Source organism: Mizuhopecten yessoensis, unplaced genomic scaffold (genome assembly GCF_002113885.1).
Source record: "Mizuhopecten yessoensis strain PY_sf001 unplaced genomic scaffold, ASM211388v2 scaffold10839, whole genome shotgun sequence".
Taxonomy (NCBI): domain Eukaryota; kingdom Metazoa; phylum Mollusca; class Bivalvia; order Pectinida; family Pectinidae; genus Mizuhopecten; species Mizuhopecten yessoensis.
In genome coordinates this window covers 783,030-798,417 of record NW_018408747.1, presented here as the reverse complement: position 1 = coordinate 798,417, position 15,388 = coordinate 783,030, and the positions used below count along the sequence as shown (strand labels likewise).

General features: G+C 36.4%; 1 protein-coding gene across 1 annotated transcript; it reads right to left on the bottom strand.

Moving 5' to 3' along the window:
* Positions 1-712: 712 nt before the first annotated feature.
* On the bottom strand, positions 713-14,470 carry LOC110462865. The gene is made up of 5 exons (XM_021517093.1): positions 14,387-14,470; positions 12,392-12,547; positions 9,793-10,451; positions 4,412-8,700; positions 713-1,168 (listed from the first exon to the last, which is right to left on the bottom strand). The coding sequence occupies exons 2-4, from the start codon at positions 12,517-12,519 to the stop codon at positions 4,445-4,447; spliced, it is 5,043 nt and encodes a 1,680-aa protein (XP_021372768.1). The 5' UTR covers positions 12,520-12,547; positions 14,387-14,470; the 3' UTR covers positions 713-1,168; positions 4,412-4,444.
* Between the last annotated feature and the right edge of the window lie 918 nt (positions 14,471-15,388).

Genomic DNA, 15,388 nt, shown 5'->3' with positions numbered 1-15,388 from the left:
TCACCACAAATCAAGGAATCAAACCCTGGCGACCCTGAAAAGCATGTGTGTCAACAGACCACCTAGCCTCGGGTTTGAGGTTTACGTGGTCCGGTCGCCAGGTACTGGTCACAGGTTGGTGGATTTTCTCCAGGCACTCCCATTTTCCTCCACCATCAACCCCCCCGACAGGTTCTTAAATTTCATAGATGTGAACGGGACATAAAAAAAACCCACCTAACAATCCACTCAATACAGGCTGAGTGCTTTGATCATCAGGCAATAGTCTGTGTAAAACGTTGATATGAGTTTAATTGAACTTTTTATTATGCAGTTACTAACTTACAAATATGACCTTTTAAAACGGCAGATCCAGAACGTGATATCAGCACAAGAAATTCAACAATTTAAGATGAAATCATAATCAGGAGGAAAAGACAGCTTATATAGAAAGCAGAACTTTCTGAAAAGTCCATGAAAAAAATGCTTCCATAAGTAACAAAAAATAACCATTTTTTTTAAATGTAAACAGCAAGAGAAAAACATGGAGACTAGAGAAAGATCATGTCCAAGGCGAAAAAGATCATTGCTAGAAAGAATTGCCGACGAATCAAAGTAACATATTCTTGTGCATGTAAATCTAGTAAAGTGACCAGCAAGACAAAAACATGATGGTAATTTAAATATGATTTTATTTTTTAACCCCCCCCCCCCCCCCCCCCCCCCCCCCCAACTCCAAAAGAAATATATGTAAATACAAATATAAGAAAAAACATAATTATATTGCTTTCGAAAATAAGCTACATTCTACGGTTAACATTATAAATCACATTAATTTCATACAGAACTGGAAATGTATAACAATTCAACAAAGTAAAATATTAATTCAATGAAGTAAAATATCAATAGCTATACGCAATATAGAACAATGTTCAAGGTCAAAGTTGATTCATTAGGATGAGCACTTGTATTTTATTTTTTTAGTCAGATCACTCGATGAACACTGAACGATTGACAAAGGTGCGCTATGTTGAAAAATATTGAATTGCAAGATTGCATATCAGTACACTTTATATACAGAGAAGCTAGAAGTATATGGAGACAGTATAGAAACAGAAGGTCGTCAGCCATCCAGGTGTGACCTCCATTGTACCAGTGCAGATTTCTACCTCCCATCATAATAATCATCCTGAAATAACAATATTAGAACACATGAAAAATACTATGTAACAGAAGAAGAAAATACATACCAACTAGACCCCAACAAGACCGGTACCCCAACTATTGGCCCTATGTTGTGAAATACATACCAACTAGACCCCAACAAGACCGGTACCCCAACTATTGGCCCTATGTTGTGTGTTTTACTGTAGGCATTAATATTATATATAACCAACAGTAAGCCAATAGAACCTTAAAGTACATTCAGAAAAGAATACAATACCAGAGCACCTACATGTATGTACACTGCTCACAAGTTTTAAATGTAATGTCTGACTTGACGTTGCCATCTGACAATTATCAAATACTACAACAATTACTGTATCTTTATAAGAAGAAAAACACTCCACAGATGCTGTATTTAGTACTTTTTTAACACGTGCTCGCCATTTGACCAGCACATCACTGCCTTGACAACCTTTGAAGGTGACCCTACAGTTCTCAATTTCACACCGGCAAAAACAAAATTGGATTAGATTGTTTGCTTTCTTCACAATACTACAAATCAAACCAAGCTATATATGTGTCTAGTTGGATTAAATTTGGCTGTTATTCTCTGAATTTTAAAGTTTTAGGATCACAAGATGCAGACTACAGAGCCTACGCCATAACCATCTAACATACTCCAGGGGTTACACTCACTTAAACTGTCCTCACCACTTGAATATGTCACAGCAAAATCAAACGCTCATCACAGCTAGCTGCTTGATTGGTCTCGGGTAAAACAAATTGACAAATCGCTAGGTTGATACTTGTCCTTTGAGAATTACAGAGGAGCAACAACTCAACTTTAAAGCCAGTTGATTTTACTGTAACGCTGCCGCAGTTCTTTTGATGTACACCATAGGATCAAACTAGTCTAACGTCTATCATGCACTATCGAACACAGCCTCTAATTTCATCATGACATATTCTAGGGGTGCAGAGAGCGTAAATTAAAATAACCCCTAGAGTATTGAGGATGCACCATAATTATGGTACCATCTTAATTTCAGACCAGATCAATTTAAAAACACCAAAACACTATGGCGAAAATAGTGTAAAAAAACTCCTTAAATTTTACATCAAGATAAAAACATCAAAAATAATGAAACATGGGAACACTTCTGTAAATTTACCATCAGCTCATATTCACTGAATTCATTATATATACTGGTATAATATCTTAACTAATTGGTATTAAACTTTGTTTATAATACATTGATATACTTTAATGAAAATCGCTGGGTTGGTCTTTATGTATAGTTTTAGTTTTTGGCAGTGTCATTTACTTGTGCAATGTTTTCTCTAAATCAATATTTACAACTACAATATTACATTTACTTGTGCAATGTTTACTCTAAATCAATAATTACAACTATAATATTACATTTACTTGTGCAATGTTAACTCTTAATCAATATTTACACCTACAATATTAAATTTACTTGTGCAATGTTTACTCTAAATCAATATTTACAACTATAATATTACATTTACTTCACACAATTTATTTGTGAAATTGCAAATATTTCAATTTGATTAAAGCTCACTTAAATTTGATAAGAGATAATGGAATAGTTAATTATCTCTTTACAATCTCTCCATATGAACATATATATATATAAAAAATAAACCTTTCCTAAAATTTCAGCAAGTAGCAGTTTACTTTAAATTAATAACGAAGGCCTAGGCATTTCATTATTATTTTTTCATTGTTCCTATTACTGTTATATAAACTAATGTTAAAACTTTGTGATCTGGATATATAGGCATTATGCCTGCGTCCAGTATTTTATTTTTATTTTTATTACAAAGTACATGTCTTTACTTAAAATTTAAACATGCTCTTAAGCATTGTTCGTAAAATGTGCCAGAATCAAATAAGAATTGTTTATCACAGAAAATAAACCTGAAGCATACCGAAAAATGCATACCATATGCATATATTCATTACAACAAAGAAGGAAACGTAAAATGACTACATGGTTGTACAACTAAATGTAACAAAGGCAAAATAATGGTTTCTATTATAAATAACAAAAAGAACACCTGCCAAGCAAACTTGCTGGTTTACATATCAAATATCTTAGACTCTATAAATGTTCATCTGAGGATCTCATATCAATGCAAATGTCCACAATTAATCAGATGGCGTTTCTTTATGTTGAATTTTCCTAAACATTTGAAACCCTATATTTTTCTCTAGATCTAGAAACACATCTGAGCTAGACATGGTGGGTTGAATTCTTTTTTCTCAAAAAGTCTTTTAAATGTTTGGTATCATTTGAAGTATTATCAATACACCTGCTTCACCAACATGTACATTAAGCTCTGTAATTTTCCTCACATTCGCTATAGCGAAACCATCAAAACTCATTTTTCATCTTTAACTGCACCAGTCTGTATTTGAACAGGCCATTGGTTTAAGATAAAATGGTTTTGTTGTATGGGGTAACAAAAAGGTTGGTAAAACAGTAACAAATTAATGTTTTTAAATTTTTCCAAAAGTTAAGTTTAGCATACAGAAACACTTTCTTTACTAGATACTCATCCCATCTAGCTCAGATGTGTTTCTTTCATTTTCACAGAGGACCCTAGCTGTCCTGTTTCTAAAATGGAGAAAATAGAGTTTTGAGAGTACGAGTTGCAAGATAAACTCATGTTTGATAAATCATTGCTTAAAAAGATGAACTGATTCATCTTTAAAAAAACATTTATTCATGCATATACGTGTAGTGCACTAAATCTTTTAAACATTTTTATAAATAGATGTATTGTATAGGTTAATATAATATAAAGGTAGGCTAGTTTTTTTATCAAATTATTAAATTATTTGTAAAATGTGTGCTTTTCAAATCATGTGTCATCATCATAATGTACCGAACTAGAATGATATGTATAACAAGAACCATTGTTTAAGTGTAATAAGAACTAGAATGATATGCATAACAAGAACCATTGTTTAAGTGTAATAAGAACTAGAACAATATGCATAACAAGAACCACTGTTTAAGTGTAATAAGAACTAGAACGATATGCATAACAAGAACCATTGTTTAAGTGTAATAAGAACTAGAATGATATGCATAACAAGAACCACTGTTTAAGTGTAATAAGAACTAGAATGATATTTATAACAAGAGCCATTGTTTAAGTGTAATATCAACAGATATGAAGAATCTACAGGTAATACAATGACAATATAGAAGAACTTCAAGTCTAGCAGTACCAGGTGCACTCCTCCACGAAGAAGCTAATTCCATTACATGTAGCTTTTGCCAGTGAGTGGACATTTCTTTTGATGGCTGCCAAGCGAGCTCCTCCATTTGAAGGTGGCGCCACACCGACAGCTGTACCTGCGCGCATCGCCATGCTTCCCAAGAACATGCTCCCTCAGGTAACCCCGCACAGTAAAAGTGTCACCGCAGATGTGGCACTTGTACATGTTATTTCCTGCCACACCACACGTTTTCTTATGTGAACTAAGAATAGACTGGTAGTGAAACGACATGCCACAGCTAGTACAGGGATACGGCTTGATGCCACGATGCTTGTTCATATGGTCAGTGTACGCGATTTGTGTTCGGAAATATTTCTTACATATGCTACAGCTGTACGAGCTTTGTTCATGTTTTATCTGGTGTTCAGGTCTAGTATTGCTCACGAGATAGGGTTCAGTTTTAGGCACATCCACATTTCCAGCTGGCTCTGCTGCAGCCAACATGAGCTGATTTATAACAGTTTCATTCATTTCTATCCTGGTATCAGGTTCCTCATCAAATGAGATCACCTCCTGTTTTATCCTAATTTCATTTCCTATAACTTTTTCAGTTTCCTGCTGCTGTTGACTTTGAATTATATCTGAGGTAGAGCTACTTGACCACTGCTGTGGTATACCCTGTTCTTTTGAAACAGGCACTTGGAATGAAAAATCTGTTGAACCATTGCTCCTGAACATCCCAGTTGGCACAACACTTTGACTGGGAAGTCCATTGTCAGAAGATTTTCGTTGAACGTTGTTACCAGACCGAGGAGGACTTCTCTCATATGAAAGAGATGGAAAATGGCCATGAGTTTGCTGTTCTGGTAGTTTGTTTTCTGTAGAAGTAGCACTGACTGGAACACTGTGCAGATACATTTCTCCAGCCTGAACATGTGTTTCCATTACCGGTGTGTATGACGTTGTTTGACTTATATGAGGTGGAATCATCCCTAACACTGAGGAGGTTCTCGTATCCATGAAATGAGGTGAAATCCCTGGCAGCATCCTTGGTGATAACGATGAGGAGATAGGTGGGAGAGGTAAAGATGACCTTGAAGCTGGAGATTTCCGTTTACTACCAATTTTGAAGGAGTATGCAGTTGAACTATTGGGTCTGTTAATTGGTGGTCTGTTAATTGGTAAGTGTTTCTGGCCGTTTGAAATATTCCTGGATGGAGAAGATGGACATTTTTCTTTGTGTAGATTCAGTGAACTTCTCCATTTGAATCTTTCACCACACACACAACTATATCTATTAACATTCCCATGCATCCCAAGTATGTGTTCTTTCAAGTAGGACCTTTTCAAGAAAACATCACCACAAATATTACATGTGAAATTATTCTTTTCTGCCTCCATTGTATTCCAGTTTGATGTCTGCAAAGACCCAGACTCACTACCACACGTGTTCAGGTCCTTATTAGAGTTATTTTGCTGCTCCTGAAACATTTGAATTCTGGTGACAGCATGAAGGGATATGTGGTTGATGTACTTCTCGTGGTCGTCAATAGTAGCTCCACATATTTCGCACGTAAAAGAGTTCTGGAACTCCGCTGATAAGTTGTTTCTTTGGCCTTCCTCAACCTGGAGAGAAGACGCCGATTCTGATTTCTTTCTTTCTTTTTCTTGCATTAGTCCTGAGTGATTCGGTTTTATTGACAAATCCCATCCACTGTCTACATCCTTATTTGGATAATTTTGTGCATTGCTCAAATCCACAACAGCAACATTTACAAATGGGAAATCCTTTCCTTGATCAGAATGCTTCGACATGTTACATGATTCCACAGGTGTTTTGGTAGATCTGTTGTTGTGTGTATGATCTAAATCCTGAACATGTTCTACTGGGCCAGATTGTACGCGTTGGGGTTGCTCATCACAATGTCCACTGTCATTTGTGTGTCTGACATTCAAAGTAGCTGGTGTTTCCTCTGGAGTAACAGGATTACTGACCAAGGTGTGATCTATGTTACCAGAAGATATACTCTCATCTTGTAACATGCACGTTACTTGAGCTTCACTGTCTGATTCCATTCCATTTTCCACACTATGATCCACGGGAATGTCAAAAACCATGTCCGTCTGGAAATGTGTTTCTACATTTTCCTCATGGCTATTTTCTAGGGTTGACTTACTCTGTTCAATATTCAGGAGCTGTTCCTTTGCCTTCTTTCTGAAACTTTGCTGCATTTTGGTTTTTTTCCTCATTTTCCTTTGATGCGTTTTGCTGTGTTCTTTAAAGTGTGCCTTGTTTGAAAATCTGCCATCACAGAATCCACAAACGTACATCTCAATAACACTTCTCCTTATTACAGCTTTTCGGTGACAAATGCTTCGATGTTTAAGGAAGGCATTTCGCACCCTAAAGACCTTTCCACAACGGGGACATCTGAACTGTTTTCCAGAAGGTTCATTTCTTGATTCCATCAATGATAGCCGTCTCTTGAGATTCTTATTTGATTTTGAGGAATAATCAAACCAAGCATCCGTTTCCTCCTCAGTATCTGAATGGTCTTCGCCTGAACTTTTATCGTCAAAACTAGAAGTAGAGGAGTCATCAGGGTATATCACAAAATCAGAATCATTACCTTCTTGGTCACTTACCTGTGAAGCTGGCATCTCATAGAGTGCATCAGTGGCGACACCTGGCGGAGTGAGCATTGCCCCATGTTGAAACACCGCGTTTTCTGTAGGTTCCGCCTTTACCACATACACTTGGTCATCATTTTCGTTCTCCAATTCAGCAGCTGTGTTACTTTCCGTGTCGTCCTCAGGAGGGGACTGCTGTGAGTAGGAAATATCATCAGGTTGATTATCGTCTGTATCCATTGCTTCCATATCCCCAGCCTCTGTATTGATAACATCCGAGTCCAGCTCAGGTTTGATTTGCATGGCTATGAAGTCAGAAGCTCCGCTCAGGTCAGTGATATCGGTGACTGAGTAATCGGAAATGGCTGCTGCAGTAGAGCACCTCTGTTTGTGCTGACGAAGGGAGTTCCTCCATTTAAAGCTTACGCCACACTCACAGACATAGTTTCCAATTCGTCCATGCTTGCCATTTTCGTGCTCAATAAGTATACTTTTCTTCTTGAACTGGTCCCCGCAAACATGACAAACAAATGTGGTCGGTTTTTCCAATGGCTTCTTCTCTTGTCCGCAGTGTTTTTTGTGTATCGACACGTCCGACTGATAGAAAAATTTCTTTCCGCAGGTTTTACATCCATAGGCTTTGATTCCCTTGTGTTTGTTGACATGGCCTTCGAAGTGATGCTTCTGATAGAAACCCTGGCCACAGTCTGGACAGAGATACTTCCAGTTCCCTTCATGTGCAGACAGGCGGTGGTACTTCAAGCCTTCCTTCGTTCCAAAATCTCTGTGGCAGTAATCACAATCGAACCTTAGATTCCCATGCTTTACTTGAACGTGAAGCCTCAGCTTGTAGGAATCTGAAAATGTCTTCTCACACTGTTCACATTTGTTAGTGTTTCCATAATGAACGCCAAGATGTCTCCTGATGTGGAACATACGTGGTGTTTTGTATTCGCACAGTTTACAGTTGTACATGCCACTGTTGTCTTTCTGGAATTCTTTCTCCGTTTCCTTTTTCATTGTTGATTTTTCCCACTTGCTCATAGGTATTAAAGTATCACTGGTCGATTTGAAATTTTCCTCTATCTTGCTTTCACCGTGTGCAGTCTTAGTGTGATATGTAAAACCAAACCTACTACTGAAGACTTTCGGGCAGAATGAACACTTCAGTGTGGTGCCTCGCTCCTCATGAAATGTGATGTTGTGATATTCCAGTCCACGCTTACTGGTGAACACCTTGGAGCACTTGGGGCATGGATAGCTAACTGACTTCTCATGTTTTACCTTGATGTGTTCAGTAAGCTTGCATTTCTCAGTATAGGCTTTACTGCAGTAAGGACATTTGAACTCTTTCCCAGTATGTACTGTGATATGTCGCCTTAACCTACCCAGAACGTTGGTCTTATAACTACAAAAGTTACAGTTAAATACAGTCTCTCCATTTTCTGTGACAGCCATATCTTTAGCAATGCTTAGAGCTACATCACGAACAAATTTCACGTTCTCCCCCTCATTCAGTCCTATCTGGTAATTGTCACTGTCACCGATCTCCTCAACTGACATTTCTAGAGATTCTCCCTCCTCTTCCTCCTCCTCCCCTGGTCCTAGATAGTTGCAGTTCATAGACGTGTCTTCCTCTGCCTCACCATCTGCTACTCCCTCGTCATCTGTCAAAACATCACAACACCTTCAGGTTAGTCTATAAAAATAGCAAACTTTTCACTTCACTTTATACAGGAATAACTAGGAATTTGTTCATGAAAGATATTACAATATTCTGAATTGCTAAGAATCATCTCCTTTTTTGATCAAACAGTAAATCAAAAGCAGTTTGGATTTGCTGATAGTCAAAGGTAGACAACTCTTCAAATTCAGAATATATATTATTCAACTTCACCATTTCCAGAAAAAGAAGTGATACCTCACAAAAAGTCAGTCGCTTTAGTTAAAATTATTAGATCCAACAACAAAGAAACCATTTATTTTCACTGTGCTGAAAGTTTGTAGTTTTTCAAATAATCACTACTTCAAAACGACATGAATTGATGGAAGAATTGCTCTTAAGATTGATTTGTTTTTGTTTTTAAGAATACAAAAAAGGAGTAACACATAGAACAAGGTTTACACTTACAATGTATACTCAATCCAAAGAGCAGCACTTGCTTTAATCTCAAGTATTTATGCATCACATCCTTACAATTTATTTGAACTGACCCTCACAAAAAATAATTGCTTTCTCAGTATTGGTTTCCTCAGATGCTATCTGACAACCATTTCAGACATCATCAAATAAATCATTGCCTCAGTTATTCAATGTGGCCAGCAAAAATTGCAAAATATCTTTATGCATTTAACTGGTATTAGTGTTAGACACCGACTATTTTTGCATGGTAGTCTACAGGATTAGATGAATAAATAATTTACTGGTCCTGTGTCAATGTAAATTGTTCAATATTTCCTTCAGGAAATATCCCAGCACAACACATAAAAAGTAATTGACTGATCGAAGGGGACATCTGAAAGCTGTTGCCACATAGACATGGTGATATAGTATTTTTTTTACAAACTTGTCCAAAGGACCGGTTTCATTAGGAGATTCACCAGTCCTCGCTGAAGTCCACTATTCGTGGACTAGAGGACTAGTGTTAGTGTCAAACCCTGAGTATTCCCTATCACTTCATAATGAAATATTTGATATATATAATATATATATATATTAATTGATGTCTTCATCCATCAACATATTAATACAAATGTACCTATTTGGTTTTGCCCTTCTTGTGATTTCTCCCCTTCAAGTTCTGGAGAACTTTCCTTGGTGGCTGGAGTAGCACTATCGGTATTCTCTGCCTCATCGCCACTACCCTCGGGTTCTATTTTAATGTTTGGTGTGAGCGGTGATCCCTCAGGCATCACTTGCTCCTCCTCCTCCTCCTCCTCCTCCTCAGTTGGTTTTGCTGTTTCTGATGTGACGGTCGATGAACAGACAGTGGAAGAGGAAACATCTGCAGCTTTGGTTTTACTTTCAAAAGTTTTTTTTGCACTTTTCGATGCCTGACCCAATCTATTTGAAACATTAATTGAGATATCTTTGGACAGTATGTGTTCGGGTAAAGTCAAAATGATCTTTCTGGGACATTTCCGTTTTCTTCCAACCTGTAACGCAGGTATGGTTTCAATATCCCTGTCACTGGGGCCCAACTTGTCCTCGGTGCCACTAACGTCGCATTCTTTGGAGGTTGCTGTTTCTGTATCAATATTATCAGCACCATTGTCTGGGTCGTGAGATTTGGGGAATAGTTTATCATGGTCTGGCCGAGACAAGACCTTCCTCATCCAGTACTTTGTTTCCTTATGTAGTCCCTGTTGCTTTGCCTGTTTACTGCCATCTGACTCGGTCCAAACCTTTTCAACATTGCTGCAATAGACAACAACCAAATAAACAATAAGAGATAATTATAAGTACATTGAACAACAACCACAGGTAACATAAATACATAACTAAATATCACAAATCCAGGGTTAGACACAATGACTATAGAGTTGATAAATCATTTCCGAAAAGAAAACCATACCTTGCAGGACTTTTAAGAGAAAAAATAAAAATGAAATAAATAAAATATAATCAATAACAGTGTTCTGAGTGGAAAAAAAATTCAGTAGGGCTAGATTAGGGTTCAAACACTGGACTTCTGATTGTTATACTATAGTGTTGTTCCAATTAATCGATTTAGTCGACGTCTGGTTGTTTGTTTCTGAAAATCGATTAATCGATCCTTGTTTTCCACGATCTAGTATAGTTCGACTAATTTAAGTATTAACAAAAAATATACTCGGATACTGTTATTACCACCGACAGCGAGTTGTTCGTTCTTTGGCAAAACAACTTGACCGAACGTCTCGCACACCGACGATGCTGATTGGCTAGCTGGTCCACCCGACAACCAATCAGAGCTTGCGTTTCAATAGAAATGCTGCATGGCTCAATCGTGCGTGACAATATGGCAAACCAGGACTTTCCTGAGATTAAACTCTATGATCATCCGGGGGCTACTGATATAAACGTTTGGAAGGTATTGTTTGTCCTTAGCTGGATATAAATAAAACGCTTTGTGGAAAGTGTGGGCTATCTTAGAAATAAAATGTTAGTTTGATGGGGTGTCATCAGGTGAATACCAATCCATCACAGCATTTCTGAGTACGAGATGCAGCTGTCGCAGCATAATTGACATTGCAAACATCATCAGTTTCATTTCTAAATACAAAATACATATTTTTCAATAATTATAAGGTTCTGTCAACAAACTTATTGTTTTTTGTATGAATGTTGTGAGTTATTAGCGAAATTCTCTAAACGTCCGGGTTTCCCCGTTAACGAAAGTGAAAGTAAATTTTGGAAAGCGAATATAACCTTAAGTTACTGAATTTAAGTTCAATTTGATCGATCATCAGTCACTTGACTGGAAGTGATGATCGAATATGAATTTACAAGCAATTCCCAACACTATTATACTATCACCCTAACGAATAGAGCTACCTGATCAACGGAAGTGTCCTGGCACAACTGTACATGTACTTCAGTTGTATTCAATGTAAGTTAAAGGGTGGCTTCTGTATGTATGAACCACAGTGCAGTGGGATCCTTAAATATAACCTTTGAGTGCACGTGGAGCCAAATATATGCCACCACAGGGCTTATATAAATATTGAATGCTACATAAACAGTGTGAAAGACTGATAGCCAGAGTCTTTATTCTCAAGTCTATATTCTCGAGACATAAAATACTATGTGTGGGAATGGAAAATTAGTAAATCGAAAGTCAACAAAATCAGTCTAATGACTGCGGCTAGTACTTTTTGTCAGGGGAGAAATGATTTTTTTATGTTTACTGTGATTTTCTTTTAGATTTTACTCTAAACATGGAATTGTACATGTACACCCCTGATCAGATTTTGTTTTAATTTTGTAAAAAGACATGCGGTATTCAAACATTTTATCCGGTCCACGCAATCTGAAATATGCATAGACAATAATATCCATGGGATTGCATTAGTAAGTATCTTTTACACATTGCATATTCATACATTTTGGGTGGTCGGTGGCACGGTTGATAATGCACTCGCCCTTAGTTATAATTAGAGGCAGATGAGGTTTGAATCCCCGATTGGTTATGAAAAGATATGACACAGGGTCAATCACCCAACCACATGGGTTTTCTCTGGGTACTTTGGTTTCCTCCCACAATAAGACCCCAAGCTTAATAAGTACACTGAGAGGATTTAATTCACAGTACAAATGATTAGTTTCTAACTTTAATACACATGAATACTCTAACTCAAATTTCCTGTGGTTAATACCTATTGTACAAAGAGAAGAAGTGTTCCATCAACTCGCTGGAGTCCATCTGCGTCTCTTCCATAATCACAGAGTAGCGGTTCTTGAGGTCCAGCCTCACAGTGATAACAGCATTCTCCTCAGCACCCATCACTGCCTTAAGGATCAGTAACTACAATCTGCAATGAAAATTTTATCAGATGAACCATTTCACATCCAAATACCCAATTTACTACATAAAACGCTATATAATGCATAATGAAATATTGGTGCCAAGGTATCAATAAATTGTATTAATGTAAGTATCTTAATATCATACTTGCAATTGCCAACCTTTTGAAATTTTTATTGGGAAGATTACGAGCACAAGGAATTAAAAGCTTACATAAAATGTGTGCATGGACACCCTGGGGAAAAAACACCCTTTTAAATGGCATCTTTTGGGCTGTTCTCGCAGATGAAATCATCAGATCTTCGAAAAAAGGAATAATTTAACAAATTTGCTCGTTGAAAATGCTTCATTTTAGGGTCCAAAATCAGGAGTCTCCCTCCAAAATAGGGAGAGTTGGCAAGTATGACAACAATAATTTACAACTAGTACTTTAAATGTTTCTTAGTGTTTCTACAAAAAAGCACACTTAACATTTTCACAATATAGTTGGTTACTAAATACAAAGTGTGCTCCAACCAGCAGATATTCACTCAAATATATCTCCTCATTGTGACATGCATATATGTACTTTTAGGAAATTTCCACACTAAAATATGTGAAAAATCTTTAATTATGAATACCAATATAAAATAGTCATGGATCAATTTGTGTTTAGAGGAAATTATACTGTATATATAATATTTTGTTGCACGATTTTTAACTCATAAAATTCAAAGCTTGCACGTGCACTAACACATATGCGCAATCATTTTAGATATACATGGACACATTCATTTTTAGGCTAGCTCATTATGAATCTTAGGAAGACAATGATCAGACAATTTGAGAATGTATGAAAGCGTTGGCAGCTCATGATCACAGCCTTGGATTTTGTATTTTATATACCAATAACTGGCAGCATAGTTTCTAGCCCTCTCTTCTAATCATCATTATAGCTCAATATCTTTTACTTACTAGACCTTGTCGTCCTATTTTAATTTACACTATATCAGTGTATATTATGTCAATTTTTACTCTTTTGCTATATTAGCATGTATGTACATTACACTTGAAGCGTTTTAACCCTCCAATATATATATAGCAACACCTGTGTGATATGCAGGTGTTTCACTTTTATCTCTTTACATCATTTTTAGTATAGTACTTTAAATTTAGTGCCTGTGATATCTAATTATATGCCATGTTATTGTATGTTTTACTCGGTGATTATGTGTTAGCTTTCTGTGATAGTGTTACTGTATAGCTTGATTTGTTGTTTTCTGTTTGCTTTTTATCATGTTTGTCGCAAAAATAGCGCTGCAGTGCTTAAGTTTCTCTGTTTGATATATGTGACGTTAAATAAAGTTTCTTGTATCTTGTTGTTGTATCTTGATGTCTCTGCATGGTTAACTCCATAGACCACAGGGATGAGCATTATAGCCTTTGACAACGAACATGCTATAAAATGCAATGTGTCATAGCATTAAGATAACGTCTGAACGTTATTTGTAGTAGCCAAAACAACTGCTTTTTTTACAGCCCCCCCCCCCCTTTCAAAATAATATTATAATTTACAAAATTAGAATCGAATCCCATCGATTATATTTTGATGGCTCAATGTAAATCACGATTATACGACAAGGCAACTGCCTAGTTAGGCATATCACTATTGACAGATATCTGTGTGACTTCAAGCTGTGTATAATCTGATAATGCATCCCCCAATCCGCATCAAATTCCTTGCTATTCCGAACCTGGTTTAAGACTGTATTTACAGCGTATGCTATTTGATAGGGACTTAGACATCAAATTCATTTCTTCCTCAACAATTTTAAAAGTATTATCTAGCTAAAGATGGGTTTTTTACCAATGTATAATGTAAACAAGAGTCAATCGCAATCTTCGATCATGTTTGATGGGGGCGCCATTTTCTTTTGTGCTAAAATTCCTGTAAAGGGACATAACTCCGTTTCCCTATTACCGAACAATTTTTAGCGACACTGTAAAATAACGTGCATTCACAGATAAATACGTGTAAAATTACCAGAGATTAATTCATTGGCTATGGAACTCAGTTGAATTTCGTATAAGCAGTTATTGACAATAAATAGTTTAAGTAGGTTTTGATTTGGGTACGGACTCTTAAATACTATACTGTAACTGTATGATAATCATTTTTAGGACCAAAGAATTGAGGTTTTTTTTTTCAATCTCCATAGATATATTTAATTGTATTCCGAGAACAGCATATATGCATGTGTTGACTCTTTGGTATGTCTTTATATATTGATATAAATATATAGATGTCTATATCTATCTAAAAAAAAAAAAAATCGCCTTTTCCGTATTGACATTTTGGATGCATGCAAAAAAATAATATATATATATTCAAAATCATCATATACACAGGCAAATACTTTGCTTAATTAATTACATGAGCAATCTGATAATTGCGCCAATGACAATGAACTACTTTATGGGGCAGATACAATTAAGATACAAGAATATTTATTTAGTGTCGAAAACGGTTAAACAGGAACATATATCGCTCTTAGGTTCAGGACCTTGTATTTACAAGTACAAACAAAGTAAATAAAACATTTACATTGATTCCAGGACCAGATAGGAACATGACATGACATGGGGTTATGTAGAACCCTATACTTTCATTTATGTGGACTACATGTACTATGTGAACATTTTTTGACCAGCCCAAACTTACATTAAGGCCAGCAACATATTTTCAATTACGACATATAAAATATTTCCAAGAGGTTAGCTAACATTATCAGAACACCAGCTTTGTATGTATTCTGATTCCTATATAGCCACGTCTTTACTTGTTTGACTGTGTGAAAGGACTTTGAGA

What these genes read in the sequence shown, in the direction of transcription:
- LOC110462865 (XM_021517093.1), bottom strand. Translation starts at nt 12,519, where the DNA reads ATGGGTGCTGAGGAGAATGCTGTTATCACTGTGAGGCTGGACCTCAAG. An exon ending in TTCTTCTCTTTGTACAATAG is followed by an intron (nt 10,452 to 12,391) that starts GTATTAACCACA and finishes TGTCTATTGCAG; the next exon opens with CAATGTTGAAAAGGTTTGGA. An exon ending in AGAAGGGCAAAACCAAATAG is followed by an intron (nt 8,701 to 9,792) that starts GTACATTTGTAT and finishes ATGTTTTGACAG; the next exon opens with ATGACGAGGGAGTAGCAGAT.